We start from the raw sequence: 18,636 nt of genomic DNA, 5'->3' as shown, positions 1-18,636 counted from the left end.
CCGCCAAGTCTCTGGCGTCTGACGTCACCTAGAGCACACCCATCTCGCTTGGTCATGTTGACTGTAATGAACAAATTGCTCCTTATCAAACTTTTAAAAGGGCTATGTTCAGCATTCTTGATAGAGCTATTGTAGAAATGGTGACAAGATTCTCTCAGAGAAATTTTGAATTATTGAGGGCCACATCGCTTCTCCTGCCAAAATCAGAATTATTTCTTGATCATTCTCTCCTGAAACCACTTCAGGCACTTGCAGGCACAGAGCAAAACAGCATGAGCTTGCAAAATGAAATTACTGTGGCAAAAGCAGTATTGATCAATAAACTGCCAGCTGATGCTAATCTCTCTGAAGCACGCAAATGCATTCAGCAGTACAAAGAGGCCTTCCCTATGTTTCATTCACGATATGTCACAGCACTCATCATTGGTGTGTCTTCAGCTGCATGCGAAACCTCTTTCTCTACTTTCTCTACTTTGAACCGCATTCTTACTTCACTCTGCCGAGCAATGCTGCATTCAAGGAAGAGAAATGTAGTCATTCTGGCACATGAGGAAAACATCACAGAAAATCTAGACATGAATGAATTTATTTCAGAATTTGCCAAGAGTAACTGCAGACTGGTCCTGTAGATAATATCCAGGTTAAACACTGGAAACTGATATCCCATAGCCTCCCTAATGACTACAATGAGCCACGTTTCTGTTCTTGCTCTCATATGTTGTATACATTTGACTTTATTGATATTTACCTTGTAGATGTAGTTCTATATTTGTTCACAAAAAATAATAATACAAGTTCCATTGCCTCTGTTAATTTTATTGAACAATAGGTTATGATTTATGCCACAATTTTTGCTTTTATATGGTATATAAAACTATGTTGTTATTATTATTTGACCCCCCTACAAAAATGGGGATGGATGGATGGATATTTTTTGCCCCCCCCAGACAAACCAAATACCCACCCACACATTATGTTCTGGTCACACCTCTGGCTAACAACAATCTACATAGTGATTAAATACGTTTAGCCAAAACGTTGTTTGGAGGCTCGCTTGAGCACATAAATACATAGTTTTTCTAGCTTAGCCTGACATAGCTAAAGTTAATATTATAAAACGGGATTGTCTAATGGCCAAATATAACCAAAACAATTGTTCAGCCGTACCTATAAAATGTAATCCCCAGGGATCTGGTTTGGAGCGTACAGCGGTTTGTACAATCCCAAGCAGCACATGCGTGAGGCATCTTTTATCCATTACTTCACCCCACAGCAGTGCCACTCGCAATATGGCGGCGACGTTGACGTACACATACGATTCTGCTGGTTATGCGGCGTCTAGTAATTCTATGTATATGCTTTGTAGGGGCTAACAATAACTGCAGAAGAGTGACAGATGTACCCTTGCCCATGTCTGGATGTAATTGGACAAGGTTTAGACCAAAGAGGCAAGTCGTCACCGCCCCCGCAACGCCCATCACTCAGTAAAAAAACGGCTATCTTTTGCATGTAATCTTCCTGCGTAGTAGCTCCACTCCAAAGCCGCGGTTAGCAGCAACATAAAATGGCTAAAGGGTAAGATAAATTGATTTCTTTAATGTTATTGGAGATATTAAATTGGCTTGTATCAAAGTGAATGCATACTCTGAAGTGGAATATCGTTTTCATACAGTGTAGCAGAGCGAAAACATCCAAACTTGGTTTACTTCACTCTAACTAAATTATAGAGCAGTAGTTGTAAACAATGGAGTTCTTGAAAAAGACAAGGGGGTCGCGAGTAGACTTTATAAACTTGTCTGATTTTCAAAAAGTACGCGAAGAAAGATATCTGAAATTCAGACTGTCATTCTTTTTTTAGTTTAAGCGTTATTGCATCCATCATGAGTTTATGTTATTTCTTAAAATTCAAGGTTATGTATGGGCTGCAGGACGGCACAGTAGCTGGGAGTGTCTTGGAAGGTCCAGAGAAATGTATTTTGAGGAGCTGTACAAAATTGTGTTCTCCTCGTCTATAGTTTAGGTAATCCGGTTTGCGTACCGGTGCCCTGCACTGGATTGGCTTCCCATTGCGGCTGTCTTGCCCCCCGATGTTTCAGGCTGCCAACGACCATAATAATAAGACAAGATTGCGGACGAACCAGTTAAAGGTTCACAAATAATGTTACTCGAGTATCTTCAGAAATTGTTGGTTAACTCATTTACTATAAAGTAGTGCTTACTCTTGATGAAGTTGTGACAGTCTAATGTATATGCTAATTGAGCGTTTTAAGTACAGCCTCGTTAAAAAAAAAACTTTTGCTCAAAATTCAATTCAGACTTCTGTATTTTATATTTGTATAAAATGAATCGTCAAAGCATGCAAAAGATACCGCATAAAAATGGGTTAAAGCAGATTTGAAAAATGTTTAAATGGAATGACTTTTTAATATCTGCACTCTCAACAATAAAAGTTTATTTTTGATTTGGAAACCTAATCTCCACTTGGTTTACATGTGTTTTCTACACAGAATTCTGTTACTTACCTTACACTTGAAATTCTTACAGGTTTAGCATTGCTAGTAACACCAGCCTGTCCTGGCAGCAGCATGACAAGAACAAACCCAAATGGGATGCCAGGCTACTTCAAACCTTACTCACTCACACATTTACAACAGTTAAGAGTTTTCAATAGATCTGACATTATTTCTTTGTTTCATGAGTAGAAATAGAGCCTTTTAGAGGAAACCTGTTGGCATATAGGGGATGAGTGAACACGTATGCAAAGTTCAGCAAAATGGCTGTTAATTTTAGAAGTGCTTAGATGATTTTATATTTATTATATTTAAAATCTGTCTTGGGAATGTATAACAAAGAGTGAAGAACATTTAACAAAGAAAAAAAAATGGTTTCACTTCCTGACTGTGCTCTGAGTTTGCGTGGGTGAGTTTGCATGTTTTTCTTTCTTTTAAATGTCCTAGTTTAAATGATAAACTTTTTTTCATATTTATTCTCAATGTGCAGTATTGTATATTAAGCTTGCAATTTTTTTATTTAAACTTTTATTTATATTACTATGCATTGAATTCAGATTTTGTTATTGAAATTAGATTCTGCTATTTATTTTTTAAGTTTCTCACTTCCTGTTATTAAACCACAATACTGCTGTTTTTCTCCTTACCAAAGCAAAAACACACAGACTGCTGTATATATTTTTATTTTTTAACTTAATCAGTACAAATAGACATATTACATGTTTTTATTTTACTTTATCTGTACAAACCGACAATGTGAACAAACACTAACTACTGTACTAAATGATTTATTTGGTAAAGTAAAAAACAATAACTCTAGAAATTTGCTTTTGTTCATTTTAATAGACACGGTGTAAATCAAGAATTATCTAAAATCCTGAATCAGCTTTGGGCTGCTGATGAAAACCGTTTGAAACCTGGTGTGGATTACAGGATTTGTCTCCAGGTGTGAGTCATCTAGTAATATTTAAGTTGGGTGGAGAATATGTTCGTGTTTACTGTCATTGTTTAGAAAATTACCATGCAAAATTATTCTTGAGTATTATAGCTCGTCCTTATATTCTTATCTTGCAAAAACAACTTTTTTTTTTTAATTATTACTGTACAGTAAACATATTTCCTAAGCTCCTTATAGTACTGCCACAGTAGCTTGCACAATGTCACACAGTGACTCAGAAGCAGCAATTGAAACATCCACCTTGCTTTGCAATCCAGAGCTATAGCCATTACTCCACATTGCTTGCCTAAAAATTTAATATAAGTTATTAGCCTGTATTAATGTGAGGTTTGCAGAAAGAAATATGGGTAAACCTAACCTTTTCTTTTTTCAGGGTTAGAGTTACCTTTTTTTTTTTTCTTTGAAAAAAATCATAGTACTATTTTTTATGTACATAGTGTCCCAACACCACCCAGTTTTCAGACAGAAATTGCCCTGACTACCTCATAAAGGGCATTAAATAACAATATCCTCTTTCTTCCCCTCTAATGCCTGGCACACCTTGTTTCTTACTGCAATAGTAGCCTCTCCTTTTTCTTTTTAACCTGCTTCATGCTACTGAACCTCTCCTACTCAAACAACTGTTGAATCTACCTGTTAGTTTGGCCCTGGTAGAAACTGGCTTCTACACACTGCCCTAGGCATTATTCTATCCACTCTCTGCCATACTCAAATGCATTATTTAAATCCGATCTCATTGGTATCCATTTGCAGGAGGCAAAGTGCAGGATGTAGCAAGAGAGCATATTTCCGATGATGAAGTTGTTATGCAGTGTTTTCAAAGGGGCGTTAATATCATAGTTTCATCAGCTGTTTATTCTCTTGAGCTGTTCCTTGAGTTTGTGCGTGTGTGTGTGTGTGTGTGTGCACACAAATTATACTGAGTTTTGGAATTGTATATATTTTCATACTAAAAGTGTTGCAGTTAATAAAAAGAGCCTAAAGAATGACTTTGACAAAAGAGACATTTGTTTACAAAAACACGTTGAACCACAGACTAACAGACATAATTACAACACTAATGCTTTGTAGAAAAACATGTAAACGCCTGTTTTTTGAAGCATATACTAAGTTTTTTGTGTGCATGTAAATGTGCTAAACATATACCTGTACAGTACCTGTATAAATTTGCTAATCGCAGCTTTTAAGAATTTTACCATTCTAAAATATATGTGTATTTATTTGGAATTCATGGGTAATGAAATGTTTTCTTTTATATTTATTATATTTACCAATTCTTAGAGTTAAAAAAAATTGCCAATATATAGATGCACACTAAGATAAGTAAATTTGCAATACAGCAGATTTTTAATCACCCTTTGTTATCTTAACGATACAAATATAAATGAAACATACCTGTATTGTGGTATTATTTTTTAATCTGATATTTTGGATTTCTGTTTTTTTTTTTTTTTTAAATTGTGTGGTCACAGTAAGTAGACTTGCTTGTTTGTTCAGTGATAGCATAATCCACAAAGCCAAAAGTTTTCCATACTGGTCAAACCTACTTTTGTCTCAAATTTCTGAAATAATGGGTTAGTGTTTTTACCTTTAAATAAATATTTTATTGTTCTTTGTTGGGCATACATGCTATATGCTGTAATTAATTTTAAAAAATGGTGTCTAAAGTGAAAGAATGTCTTTGAAGGGTAAGATTAGTTTACTTCAATAGTTGAGTGGGGATCTTTAGAGCCATTGTCCCATATCCCCCAATACATCCTATATGTGTCATGAAGTTTATACATAGTGTACGCAGATTTGTGAGTCTCTCTCAACTTCACTCCAAACTTCAGGCCAAAAAATAGGCCACATAGAAAAATGTCAATCACTTGAAGACTTTTTATTTTAAAGAAAACTATATTTAATTGGTACAAAATTTTCTTTTTTTATTTTCTAGTCTTAATGGAAAAAAAAATATACAGTAATCCCTCCTCGACGCGGGGGTTGCTGAGGACAAAAAAAATCTTCCATTTTCCTAAAAACTGAAGGAACAATTAGCTAGTTAGTGTTGAACGATATTAAGTGGTCTATAACCATAAGAACTTAGAGAAGCTCACTTTTTTCCACAACCGTCTCATTAATGTAAATAAGTGAATGTCTCCTGAAGGCCATTATCAACACTGTGTAATTTTGTTGAGCTTGAGAGACATAATTATTGTCACTGCAAGATTCAGTGAGAAGTTTCACTTTCTCCCAAGAGGAGGTCTCATCATTTCTGGTAATATTCATAACTGGAAGATGACTAACACAGTAAATAGAGCAAATGCGGAAGATTTGATAGCATACCAGTTTATATTTGTTAAATGTTAACTATCTTAAAAGCTATAATGTATTGGTTTTTTTTTTTTCTTTTACGTAAGGGAAAGGCAGGATATGTAGCTCCTGGCAGCAACAATGCGGCAGATAAGGCTTCATCTCCTTTGTTTACTTACGTTAATGAGGACAAGCTAAAAAGCATAAAAACATATGCAGGTGAGTCAAATGTACTTTAAATTTTTGTTTAATTTTAAAATTGGGATAGCAAATGAGAACATGCATGAATGAATAGAGAGTAACTTTAGCTTTGTAAAGTGTTTCTGTAAAAGACAGCAAAACTAGTATTCATTTCAAGAAATATAAATTTTGAGTGTGTTACACAATTGTACATTTTAACATTTCTCTGTATCATAAAAAAAAAATCCTGGGAGAGAGACTGGAGATGAGACGTGCTCTTCACGTTAAGATCACGGAAGACACTTTAAAGACCCGTGAAACGAAAGAGAATGGCCACGGAGCATCTCGCGGGGACCTTAAACATGAGACTATGTGCCAAGAGATTGACCCAGGACAATGAGATTCTTGCAAGACATGCCCTACTTAAAACCAGTATCAAATAAGAGAACGGGCAGTAAACACTCAATCGTGTGAGTGTAAGGCTTTGAGCACACACAGATCCAGGGCTCTCAGCGCATATAAAGCATATAAGAAGAATATAAGAAGAATACGTTATGGATGAAACGTTGATGACTAAGCGAAGAAGAAAAAGTAGCGTAAAAAAAAGAGACTCAAAAGCGTTGGAGAGAAGAAAAATGCGAAAAAGAATAATCAAGATGCAAATTCAGAATATAAGGAAAGTAATTATCAGCCCAGAACAAGTGGAATTGGAAAAAAAAGCACATCCAATCGGGCTCAGAATTAAAAGACAAAGTAGAACTTCATAAAGACATTCACAAACGTTGGCGCTATACACAAGCAGAGAAGGTTAGAGATTATGAAAGCAGTGGACTTAGAAAGTACTGTATACAAAAAGAAAGTAAAGATCGCAGTAGCGCAAACAAATGGAAATTATTACTCGAAAAATGGAAAATAATCACCACGGACCAGGTGTCATTTAAAAAAAGCGGGACAAAGCGAGGTCAAAAATAAAAGACACAGTAGAAAACAAAGTAAAACGTCATAAAGAGGTTAAAAAACAAGGGGACCAAACACATGCAGAGCAGGTTAGAGATAATTAAAACTGGAATTCAAAAGACTCAAGAAAAACAAAAAAAAAAAAAAAGTAGGGGCAACACATGTAGAGCAAGATACAGAATATGAAAGCAGAAAAAACGACAGTGTCAAAACAAAGAAAGTAAACATCGCATTAGCACAAAAAAAGAGAAATTATTAGTCTGAGAAAACTTGCAGCGGAGAAGTAGTGTGTTAAAGAAGTAATGAAAAAGAAAAGGAAACATTTTTAAAAATAACGTAACATGATTGTCAAAGTAATTGTTTTGTCACTGTTATGAGTGTTGATATCATCAAAGATTTGATTATCATTATTTCTTTCAGTCAGGTTCGTATTTGGAGGACGTGTTGTGTTCAAGTTACATTCCGTGTTTGTCAACCGTTGTAAAGATAACCGGTTTCATTCATCGAATTGTTCAATACCCTAATCGCTACGTGAGCATTTAGCGGCAGCATCTCTATTAAGTTGTGAATTTTTCTGTGAGTATTTGGCGGCAGTGTCACGAAGTTGTTTTCGTCTAGCTGCATCAGAAAATGTACCGCGATACATATACATATACTGTACATACATATATATATATATATATATATATATACACACACACCTATCTACATTTTTTCTATCTATCTATCTATCTATCTATCTATCTATCTATCTATCTATCTATATATATATATATATATATATATATATAATAATATACACACACACACTAGGGCCAATTTAGAATCACCAATCCACCTAATCTGCATGTCTTTGGATTGTGGAGCAAACGGATATATATATATATATATATATATATATATATATATATATATATATATATATATATATATATATATAGGGAAAAAATAAAATGTAGTCTATAAGTTACTAAACAGTAAAACATTAACGTTTTAAGAAGTAAAGATACATTGAGCACTACTGGAGTGGTTTCGGGTAAGCTACATTTTAAAGACGGTATAACACAACAGGTAAGTAGTACTAACAGCTGCTACAATGTATATCGATCATCTCTCGGTAGTACAGTAATCCCTCCTCGATCGCGGGGGTTGTGTTCCACTTGGAAATCCACGAAGTAGAAACCATATGTTTGTATGGTTATTATTATATATTTTAAGCCCTTATAAACTCTCCCACACTGTTAACATTATTAGAGCCCTCTAGACATGAAATAACACCCTTTAGTCAAAAGTTTAAACTGTGCTTCATGACAAGACAGAGATCTTCTTTCTCACAATTAAAAGAATGCAAATATATCTTCTCTTCAAAGGAGTGCCCGCATCAGGAGCAGAGAATTTCAGAGTGAGAGAGAGAGCGCTCGCAAAGAAAAGCAAACAATCAAAAAATTAATACGTGTGCTTTTAAGTATTCCGAAGCACCGCAATAAAGCGCCATTTTTTAGAGGAGCGTCAGTATCTTCTAAGCAAACAGCCTCTGTGCAAACAGCCCCTCTGCTCACATCTCCTCTGTCAGGCGCAGAGAACGTCAGAGAGAGAGAGAGAGAGAGAGCGCGAGATTAAAGCAAACAATCAAAAAATCAATACGTGTGCTTTTAAATATGCCGAAGCACTGCGATAAAGCGGCATTTCTTAGAGAAGCGTCCGTATCCACTAGTCAAACAGCCCCTCTGCTCACACCCCCTCCGTCAGGCGCAGAGAATGTCAGAGAGGGTGAGATAGAGGCAGAGACAAGCAAACAATCAAGCATCGCGCGGGATGCATATCTTATATCATTGAGGAGTTTTAGTTAATATGTAATACGTGCTCTGATTAGCTTCCAAGCCATCCGCCAATTGCGTCCCTTGTATGAAATCAACTGGGCAAACAAACTGAGGAAGCATGTACCACAAATTAAAAGACCCATTGTCTGCAGAAATCCGCGAACCAGCGAAAAATCCGTGATATATATTTAGATATGCTTACATTTAAAATCCGCGATAGAGTGAATCCGCAAAAGTCGAAGCGCGATATAGCGAGGGATTACTGTAGATCCCTTTTGAAAGGCGCTACACAGCTGTGGTACTGAAATTACATTTTCTATGTGAACGTCCAAATTTCTGCATGTGGTAATGTGCCTTACCGGCATTACCAGCAATTAAAGAAAATTTAGTTTTGTGTCCTCAGCAGTGTTAAGAGAGAAAGGCTTTGGTTTGGGATAAAAGGAAAAAAGGTGTAAAGAAAGGAAATTTGCCTTTTTCTTTTATATAGTGTAGAGAGACATCTTCACTGACGATATGAGCGCCTTTTTGGAAGCATCGTGGCGGGTCTCGTGTAGACTGGAGAGACAGCCCTGCTATTAACTGGCCGGGATGGCACTGTCGGCCCTCCACTACTGTGTGTGTCTTCATAATCCGACCTGACGACCTAATAATCGTATACATGCAAAAGAAAGTGCGAAGTGCCTTAATATTAGTTTGCCGCGGTCTAGAAATGGAATCCCTTGTTTGCAGTTGTCTAGGCTATAGCTCAGGGAAAGGAGTAAAAAATTTAGTTTACTTTACCTTATATGGGCAGGCACTCAATTATGTGGGAGGCGTGATGACGTGAGATGCAACTCCGCCTCCCACGGCCATCGAGCTGCAGTCTATTACAGTATATGGAGAAAAAATAGGTTCCAGTTATGACCATTACGCGTAGAATTTCGAAATGAAACCTGGCCAACTTTTGTAAGTAAGCTGTAAGAAATGAGCCTGCCAAATTTCAGCCTTCTACCTACACGGGAAGTTGGAGAATTAGTGATGAGTGAGTGAGTCAGTGAGGGCTTTGCCTTTTATTAGTATAGATTGTATTCTCAATACCAAGTTCCAAACAGAACTGTCGATGGTTTGTCAAGATGGTGGTTTTAAGGGATTGAACAGGAAGTGATGTAAGGGAACCGGAAGTGATGTTCTTCAGATGTCAGAGTAGGTGCCGGAAGTGATATTCTTCTGGGCACCGGAACTGGAAGTGACATCATCTGTTCTAACCCAGACAGGTTTTCCGGCGGCTGGTCTGTAGAGATAACGGGAGGTTTAGTGCACCCCGCCACCCCCTGGTCTGGCGTGGAATTACCTTTGCTTGGTCCATACAATGTCTTCGTAGTCGCATGTGTGTGACACCATCAATGCTCTTAAGCATAAAATTAAGCATTATTAGTATTTTAATGAATGAATGAATTAGAAAACTACCATAACTAACTGATATTTTGTAAACATTAAACGTAAAACAGATCTCACTGAATGTAAGCAAGGAAAATTCATGGAGTAATCTAGGCTCAAATTATCCTTCTTAGTTTTTCCACTTATAGAATGTTGTTTTTCAATCAGTTCAGAATTCTCTGTTTTGCAAATTCAGTATTTTGAAAGATATTGTGTCTGCTTATTTTATTTTATTTATTTATTTTGATGTCCAGCCTTTATTCGATTGCTAGACAACTATGAAATGTCCACTGGTGTTGCAGAGACTGTTACACAAGAAGAATTGGAAGAAAGTAATTCTTTTCTTGATGCACTTTTAGAAACCAAAATTATGAAGGTATGTATTATATAATTGAGTAAGGCATCTGATAGATTTGCAATCTTTTCTTCTGTTATGACCTAACCTATAACACTTAATATTAATGCTGTGCAAAGTGTTACTGTTTAATTTTATAAAATTTGGGTCAAAATTTTAAGTTCCAGACTGTCTATGAAGAAGATGGGCACTTGACAGACTACTTTGGGATCCCTTACAATCTTGTCCTGTGTCCACTTTTTATTAGTTTCTGCATACTCTTGACAATATGTAATATTGTTTTTAGTGTTTTATAATACATTTCTTAAAACACTAAATAATCTACTCCCAAATTCTGAATGTCTTGTGTCAGCTAGGTGTTAGGCAATAACGATTATCAACAACTCATACAGCAGTAAAAAAGAGACACATTGAGTCATAAATGGTCACAAAATTTTTGGCATATTTTCAGTTAATACAAACAAGTGAACTCTCTTTTGTAGTCTGTTATTTCATTTCACAAATACATGATGCTAGACACGAGAAGAAAAATAAGTTAAATCTAACATCAGTCTGTTTTGTATCAAGTGCAAAAAATCGTATATGTAATGCATTCTAAGGAGAAGACTTTGCTGGAGGGAGAATAACACAGAGGCATGTGATTCATGTTTTTCCATAGCTCTCTGTTCTGTCTTTTAAATGAGAAAAAAATAACACTAATTGCTAAGGAACAGTGTTTCACTGCACAAACAATAATTCTTGTGTGGTTTGAGCTGCATTTAACTTTGTATACCTTTATACCTTCATTAAATCTTAAAGTAAGCCACTGATATGAAAGTAGGGCTAAATTTGTTTTTATATGGGGAAGAGCCAGAGATAATGACATTGTCACAGTTGAAATGAAAAACACTCATCTTGTAGATATTATTTTCTTTTGATAAACATAACATTTATTTATACTACATTTTCATACATAAAGTAGTTGAAAGTGTTTTACAATAATAATAGGTTAACAGAGTTAGAAAAGAAAGTAAAAACTAAAGAACAGGTATTTTTTTAAATGTTTATCCAATTTGTCATTTAATTGCTGGAAAAACAACTTTTGCTATAATTTTAATAAGTTTTACTAAAGATAGATTAGGGGTACACAAGGTCTAAAATTGTCCAAGACAGAAGCATCAAGATTATCTTTAAGTAGTGGATTAACTACAGCGGTTTTCAGAGAACCGAGGGAAAATGTCCACATCCAGTGAACATGTTAACTATATCAAATACACTGTGACACTTTTAAAGATATCTTAAAAAAAACAACCTTCAGGAGTTGAATCAAGGACATGTATGTGGTATTAAATGAGTAATTGTTTTATGAACATCAATTTGGAATTTTTTTAGTGAAGGAATTTATTTAAATATGTTCACTATGTTAAGGTTATGCTGGGTTTGTGCTTGAGGTCTGTGCTATTTTATATCTTAGGTTGTTTACTTTATCTTAAAGGAAGGCTGCAGGAGCCTCACATTTAGGCACTGACAATTTAAAGATTTTTTACATAGAATTAGTTGGGTTGTCACAATCCCTCCTAATCCCCTAACTTTAAAATTGTTCAGCAGTAACTAAAACAGTGTTGGGTACACTCTAAATCTGATTAATGAATGATAATGTGAATAAAGCTGTGGGTTTTGTACATTAAAATATAATTGGAAATTTAGTTAATAGTTGACCATTTATTATTGCTAAAGAACAATAGACACTTGGAATAAGCGACCAAGTAGTGTGGTAGACAGTAAGACTTTAGGGACTTTCAAAACTCGACTTTTTTTGGAAAAAATAAGTGGATAGGACTGGCGAGCTTTGTTGGGCTGAATGGCCTGTTCTCGTCTCGAGTGTTCTAATGACTGTTCACACGATGCAACATTTGTGTTTCGGTTACTTCCAGATGGGCTTAAAGCAGAGAAGTATAAACAAACTGTAATTGCCGTTACTACACTACTGGCACGTAGACTTATCTTGCTCAACTGGAAGAATGCTAACTCACCTATTCTATGTCAGTGAGTAACTGATGTTATATACTATTTGAAATTGGAGGGAAAAATCAAATTCACACTTAGATAATCTGTACAAAAGTTTTTCAAAACCTGGTAGGATCTAATCAATAACATTTTGGAATAAGCATTTAAACTGAGGAAGCCGGTTCTCTCCCCTCTTTTATGCAATTTATCTTTATTCATTTATTAATTTATCTATTCACTTATCCTTACTGGCGTACAGCTTTACACTGTTTATTTTATTTTTTATTTTAATTTTAATTCTAAAATATTATTGATTAAATCCTGTCAGGTTTTGAAAAAGTTCTGTACAGATCCTCTAACTGAGAATTAGATTTTTTCCAATTTCAAATGGTATAAAACATTGGTTTCCCACTGACTTAAAAGAGGAGAGTTAGGATTCTTCCAATTTAGCAAAATAAGTCTGCGTGCCAAAAGTGTAGTGAATGCAATCACTGTTTGTTTGTCCTTCTCCACTTTAAACACATCTGGAAGAACACCAAACACAGCTGTTAATGGGTTAGGAGGGACTGTGACACCGAGGCTGTTTGAAAGGCACTTAAAAATTTTGGTCCAAAATTGTGTTAATTTGGTGCAGGCCCAAAACATGTGACCCTGTGAGACTGGGACTTGATTGCAGCCTTCGCAGGTTGGATCTTGCCCTGGAAACATTTTGGACAATTTTAAATGAGACAGATGTGCTCGATTATATAATTTTGAGTTGAATAATTGTATGCTTTGCGCATATGGAGCTCGAGTGAATTCTCTGCATTGCTACCTTCCACTCCTTATCTGATATATTAATTGAGAGGTCTTTGTCCCATTGTTCTCTTGGATCTTTGAAAGGGAGAGACTGTAAAATAATTTTATATATTGCAGAAATGGTGTCCTCGAAATTGAGCAATATTTTTTACAGCATGGAGGAGGGTGCGAGATGTAGAAAATCGGCCAGGTTCTGTTTAACAAAGTTCCTAATTTGAAAATCGTGAAAGAAATGTGTACCTGGAAAGTTGGAATGTAATTGTTCATAGGATGCAAAAATATTGTCTATATAAAGATCTCTAAGCAATTTAATCCCAAATCTTTTCCAGATATTAAAAACTGCATATGTTTGCAAGGGTTGAAAGAGGTGGTTCTCTTTCAGAGGGGCCACAGATAAAAGATTCTACATCTTGAAATGCTTTCTACATTGGTTCCATGTTCTGAGTGAGTGAAGCACAATTGGGTTATTAGTATATTGGCGGAAGCTTGCATTTATTGGGCGCAAAGCAGGGAATATAAAGAAGTACTGCAGGATTTTACTTCTATTGCGGACAAGCCTGTGTATTTTAATCTATTTGTGTCTAGGTTTGTATAGCTTGTATGTTTGCTGCCCAGTAATAAAACTGAAAGTTAGGTAGGGCCTTCTGCTTTATGTCTTTGTAGAGTCGCTCTTTGGATACGTGGATGTTTTGAGTTCCAGATAAATGAGGTTATGGTTGAATCTGATTGCTTAAAAAATGATTTGTTGATGTATATTGGAATGTTTTGAGATAAAAAAAGAAGCTTAGGAAGGATATTCATCTTAACAACGTTAATTCTTCCAGCTAAAGTGAGATGAAGGGTTGACCATCTGTGCAAGTCTTGCTTAATTTTTTCCATACAGATGGCAAAATTTCGTTGATAAAGAGTTTTATGTGTACTTGTGATATTTACCCCAAGGTATTTAAATTGATCTGCAATGATAAAAGGTAGGGTGTGCAATCTAATATTATATGCTTGAGAATTCACTGGAAAGAGTACACTTTTATTCAAATTAATTCTGAGACCAGAGATCTTTAGAAATTCTGTAAGTGCTGTTAAGACTGCAGGCACAGTATTTTCTGGGTCTGTTATATACAGTACCATATCATCTGCATATAGAGAAATTTTCTATTCCAGTCCTTCTCTGATAATCCCCTTTTTCTGATATGCATTTTGACAGTGAACTGCCAGTGGTTCAGTGGCGATTACAAACAGCAGTGGTGACAAGGGGCATCCTTGTCTGGTACCACATTCTAGTTTAAAGTAGTCTGAACAAATGTTAATACAAACTGAAGCTTCTGGATTAGTATACAGTAGTTTGATCCATGTAAAGATGTTCGGGCCAAACTTGAGTTATAGGCGGCATGGTGGAGCATTGGTGGTGCTGCTGCCTCGCAGTTAGGGGACCCAGGTTCGCTTCCAGGGTCCTCCCTGCATGGAGTTTGCATATTCTCCCTGTGTCTGCGTGGATTTACTCCGGGTGCTCCGGTTTCCTCCCACAGTCCAAAGACATGCAGATTAGGTGCATTGGCGATTCTAACTTGTCCTGGTGTGTGCTTGTGTGTGTGTGTGTGTGTGTGTGCACGCCCTGCGGTGGGCTGGTGCCCTGCCCGGGGTTTGTTTCCACCCTGTGTTGGCAGGGATTGGCTCCAGTAGACCACTGTGACACTGTAGTTAGGATATAGCTGGTTGGATAATAGATCAATAAAATAAAAAAATTGGATGGGTGGAAAAACCAGTCACTGGATGTAAACAAGATTCTAGAATTTTCTTATAAATTTGAAAAAACAGGATAATCTTGCAAATCAAAGTAAGATATATTTGTTAATGTGAGGCTTTAGCATTTCAAAGTGGATCATTAATTAGGTTTTCTCTATTTACACTCAGCCTTACAACATTCCCTTTTAAGTTTTCAGATTGCCTTTCTCTTCCAGGTAACAGCTGCAGTCGTTTTTTGTTTTTTTCCAGGGACTGCAATGTTGGCCATTAAAATTGTCAACCTTAGTATTTATGTTCCTGGCTGCATTAGAATAGATAGAGTAAGACAGATGCACGTTTTTCTGTACAATATGCTTAAGTTATAAGGACTAGCACCATGAAACTTTTGTACTGTACATTCATTGCATAGTATTCTCCACCATCTAAGAGAAATAAACAGTGGTAGTTGTGTGGAATTTTGTACTTTTATTACAAAGCTTTTTATATTCAAAGAAAAAACAAAAGAAACTCACTTCTGGAACATCTGGGAAAAAGTGTATATTGTGACAATTTTGAATTTTTTTATTGTAAGTAAAATAACTTTATATTTCTTTCATATAGCTTACTCACCAGTATTTGGTTAGTAAGAATCAAGCAAAACCAAGTCTCAAGGATTTCAAAACTCAACTCCATGACATATGGTTTCGACTTTATAACAGAGACAGGAGAAGTGGGTATGTATTGTAAAACAATGTCTTGATTTTATTGTTTCTTAATTAACTTGTATTTTTTTAATGAGAAATTTCATTACAAATATTTAATATATTTAAGTGAACTAAACTGGTAGCTTTAAGGAGTCCACATACTTTAGCTGTGAAATATCATTTGTTAAATTCAATTTTTAGGCACAAGGGGAAAATTTGTCTGTTGGCAGATTTTATACAGAGACAATGTAAAATTAAAAATGTTTTGCAAAGAAGTACAAATTAATATATTTTAGCAGTAAGCATAATGCTTATTGTATAACATTAACTCAAACATATTACACATTCAAATTGAAACATTATTTAGATTTGACTAATGACAGCTGTTCATCCCATCATTTAAGTCATTGGATGTTTAATAAAGATTAAAAGTAATTGGAAACCGTGTCAGATTTGACTGTTCATTACAAAACTCACATGTAATCTTACAAATTGAGAAGGGGCTACACTTTCAAAACTCTTTTGTCTGAATGTGTATCATGCAGTTTTTCAGTAACACAGCAATGTTTGTATAAAAATAATCTTTTAAAGATAACTTAAACTGAACTTTACAGTTTGTAAAATGTCTTGGTTTTTGCATTTAATTTACATTTTTTGAAAATTAAGATCACTGTTTGAGTGTGTGTGTGTGTGTTTTTTTCTCCCCTAGAGCTGACTCTTGTGGATTTGAACATGTTTTTGTTGGAGAAACAAAATTTGGCAAAGAAATAATTGGATTCCACAACTGGATTCAATTTTACTTACAAGAAAAACTGAACAATGTTGATTACAAAGGATATAAAGCAAGAGATAACAAAGACACAGTAAGTGGAATTTCATGTATTTTTCTAATTTGGCAGAGTCTATATTAGCAACCATCTGTATATTTTTCATGCTTTCCTCTGAGGGTGTCAATGGAACTGTCTATGTGGCAATTCAATTAATGGCCTAGAAATATTTCTAGGTGTTTAATTTAGGCGATTTTGGGAATCTTAAGCAAAGACCAATGATATCTATAGTGAAGATGTTGAGGTAACTGAGGGTAGCACAGGTTAAAGAAAGAAACCTGCCAGTTTTGGCAGGTTTATACTTTAACATTAGTGGCTTTGTGCTTTTGTACTTGAAATGGCTACTTTGTTCAAAATAATGCATGAAATAAAGTGGTACTTTTGTAATTCAGTTATATGATTATTATGTTGTTATTTTCAGCCTGATGAAGATGATCATGTTCTGAACTTACAATTTAGTTGGAAAGGCCTAGTGAAGCCTGTGGGCAGTAGTTTCATTGGGGTCAGTCCTGAATTTGAATTTGCACTTTTCACCATTATCTTCCTGAAGTCCCAAGATAAATATACAGCTGAAATTGTCCGGGTGGATGAGTACCAACTTGAAGTGGTGGTATACCGTCATGGAAGATACATAGGAACTTCTTATCCAAAGCTGTTGAGCAGTAACAACAGGCATCTTTAACAGAAATGAGAACATTTGCCTACCTTGTATTACATGATCTAAAGAAAAATATTTTTTTGAAACCTAAACCAAAGCTAAGTGTTTTTTTTTTCCTGATTTTTACTTCATATCATCAAAATATTACAAATATTAATAGCAACACAAGAATGTTGTTTTATCAAACAAAGTATATGTTTTGTTTTAACTCAATTAAGTGCCTTTAATTTGACTCCAGTTAATCACAAACTGTAGTCTGTTTTCCAGTAGCACTGTATGTTTATTCAAGTAAATAAAATTGGAAAATGTGTGTGTGTGGTTTTTGCAACTCATCATTTACATTTGGTTGAAAATTTAATGTAGCTGTTTAGATTATAAATATAATGTATAGTCAGAAAAGTGTAGATTACACTTGTTCCACTTTCGACTTGTTCTTAACTCAATTTTACTTTTTATAAAAATGGATTGATTTGTATGGAATGATTGCAATAAAATTAATAAAACTTCAAAAAAATAAGGGTAGATTACTTTTAAAATCTTAGGTAGTATAAATACTATGTAGCAATTCCCTATTTATTTACTACTTACATTATGCACAGTTAGATGTAATTGTACATTTTGTAAGTAATACAGTACTGTATTAGGAATAACAAAGATTATATTCCTTTTTGTCCTCTGTTTGTACTTAAAGTTTATATTCAGATTATTTTCTAATAGCAATGACAATTACATGTGTCATATTTTAGCTTCTTGAACAGTTTAACAGCAGCAGAGCAACCCTCTGCTTCATAAGTTACAGTTATGGTCATATTCTGTAAATGGATTTGTGTTTTATGAGGTTAAGTACATGGGTGGCGCAATGGCACAGTAGTCCTGCTGCCACCTTGCAACGAGGAGGCTGGAATTCAAGCCATGGATGCTCCCTGCATGAATTCTACATGATCCCCTCCCCCATGTCCTTCATAGGCTTTCTCCAGGTTCCCTGGTTTTCTAGCACAGTCCAAAGGCACGCAGGTTAGGTAAATAAGCAGTGTGTGCGTGTATTCATTGATACTGTGAAGGGCAGATGCTTAAAGCTTGCTGGGTTAGACTCCAGCGTCCCCTCAAAACTGCTTTTGATAAGCGGATTTAGAAAATGGGTAGATTGATGGGTTTAATACTTTAACTACAGTAGAGTTCCGTTATATGCTTTTTTGCATTTTTGACATTCTGTATATTCCATTGCTAGGGTCTTTGCTTTCTTTATACACTTTCTTTGTGTAGGACTAATCTAACTTACCTGATTGTTTATGGAAATTGGTCATAATTGACTCCAACACACTAATAAACAGTGCAGTGTTCAGGTAAGTGCATTCCAGCATTGCAGAGAGTTTGCTGTAGCAGGTGCTATTTTACCTATTATCAAATGGAAGTTCCTATATTTAGTCATTGGAATTCAACTATTGCTTTGCTCTGG

At 35.3% G+C, this 18,636-nt stretch overlaps 1 protein-coding gene across 1 annotated transcript; it reads left to right on the top strand.

The window, feature by feature from the left end:
* Positions 1-1,465: 1,465 nt before the first annotated feature.
* On the top strand, positions 1,466-17,490 carry endouc (endonuclease, polyU-specific C). Its single transcript, XM_039761642.1, has 7 exons — positions 1,466-1,575; positions 3,357-3,456; positions 5,868-5,979; positions 10,388-10,509; positions 15,613-15,725; positions 16,405-16,558; positions 16,944-17,490. Exons 1-7 carry the CDS (start codon positions 1,565-1,567, stop codon positions 17,202-17,204), a joined length of 873 nt encoding a protein of 290 aa, XP_039617576.1. The 5' UTR covers positions 1,466-1,564; the 3' UTR covers positions 17,205-17,490.
* Positions 17,491-18,636: the final 1,146 nt, after the last annotated feature.

The sequence above is a fragment of the Polypterus senegalus genome, chromosome 8 (genome assembly GCF_016835505.1).
Source record: "Polypterus senegalus isolate Bchr_013 chromosome 8, ASM1683550v1, whole genome shotgun sequence".
Classification (NCBI taxonomy): Eukaryota; Metazoa; Chordata; class Cladistia; order Polypteriformes; family Polypteridae; genus Polypterus; species Polypterus senegalus.
The sequence above is the reverse complement of the archived record's forward strand: the minus strand, read 5'-3'. Positions and strand labels throughout refer to the sequence as shown.

What these genes read in the sequence shown, in the direction of transcription:
- endouc (XM_039761642.1), top strand. An exon ending in AAGCATAAAAACATATGCAG is followed by an intron (nt 5,980 to 10,387) that starts GTGAGTCAAATG and finishes TTTGATGTCCAG; the next exon opens with CCTTTATTCGATTGCTAGAC. An exon ending in TAGAAACCAAAATTATGAAG is followed by an intron (nt 10,510 to 15,612) that starts GTATGTATTATA and finishes TCTTTCATATAG; the next exon opens with CTTACTCACCAGTATTTGGT.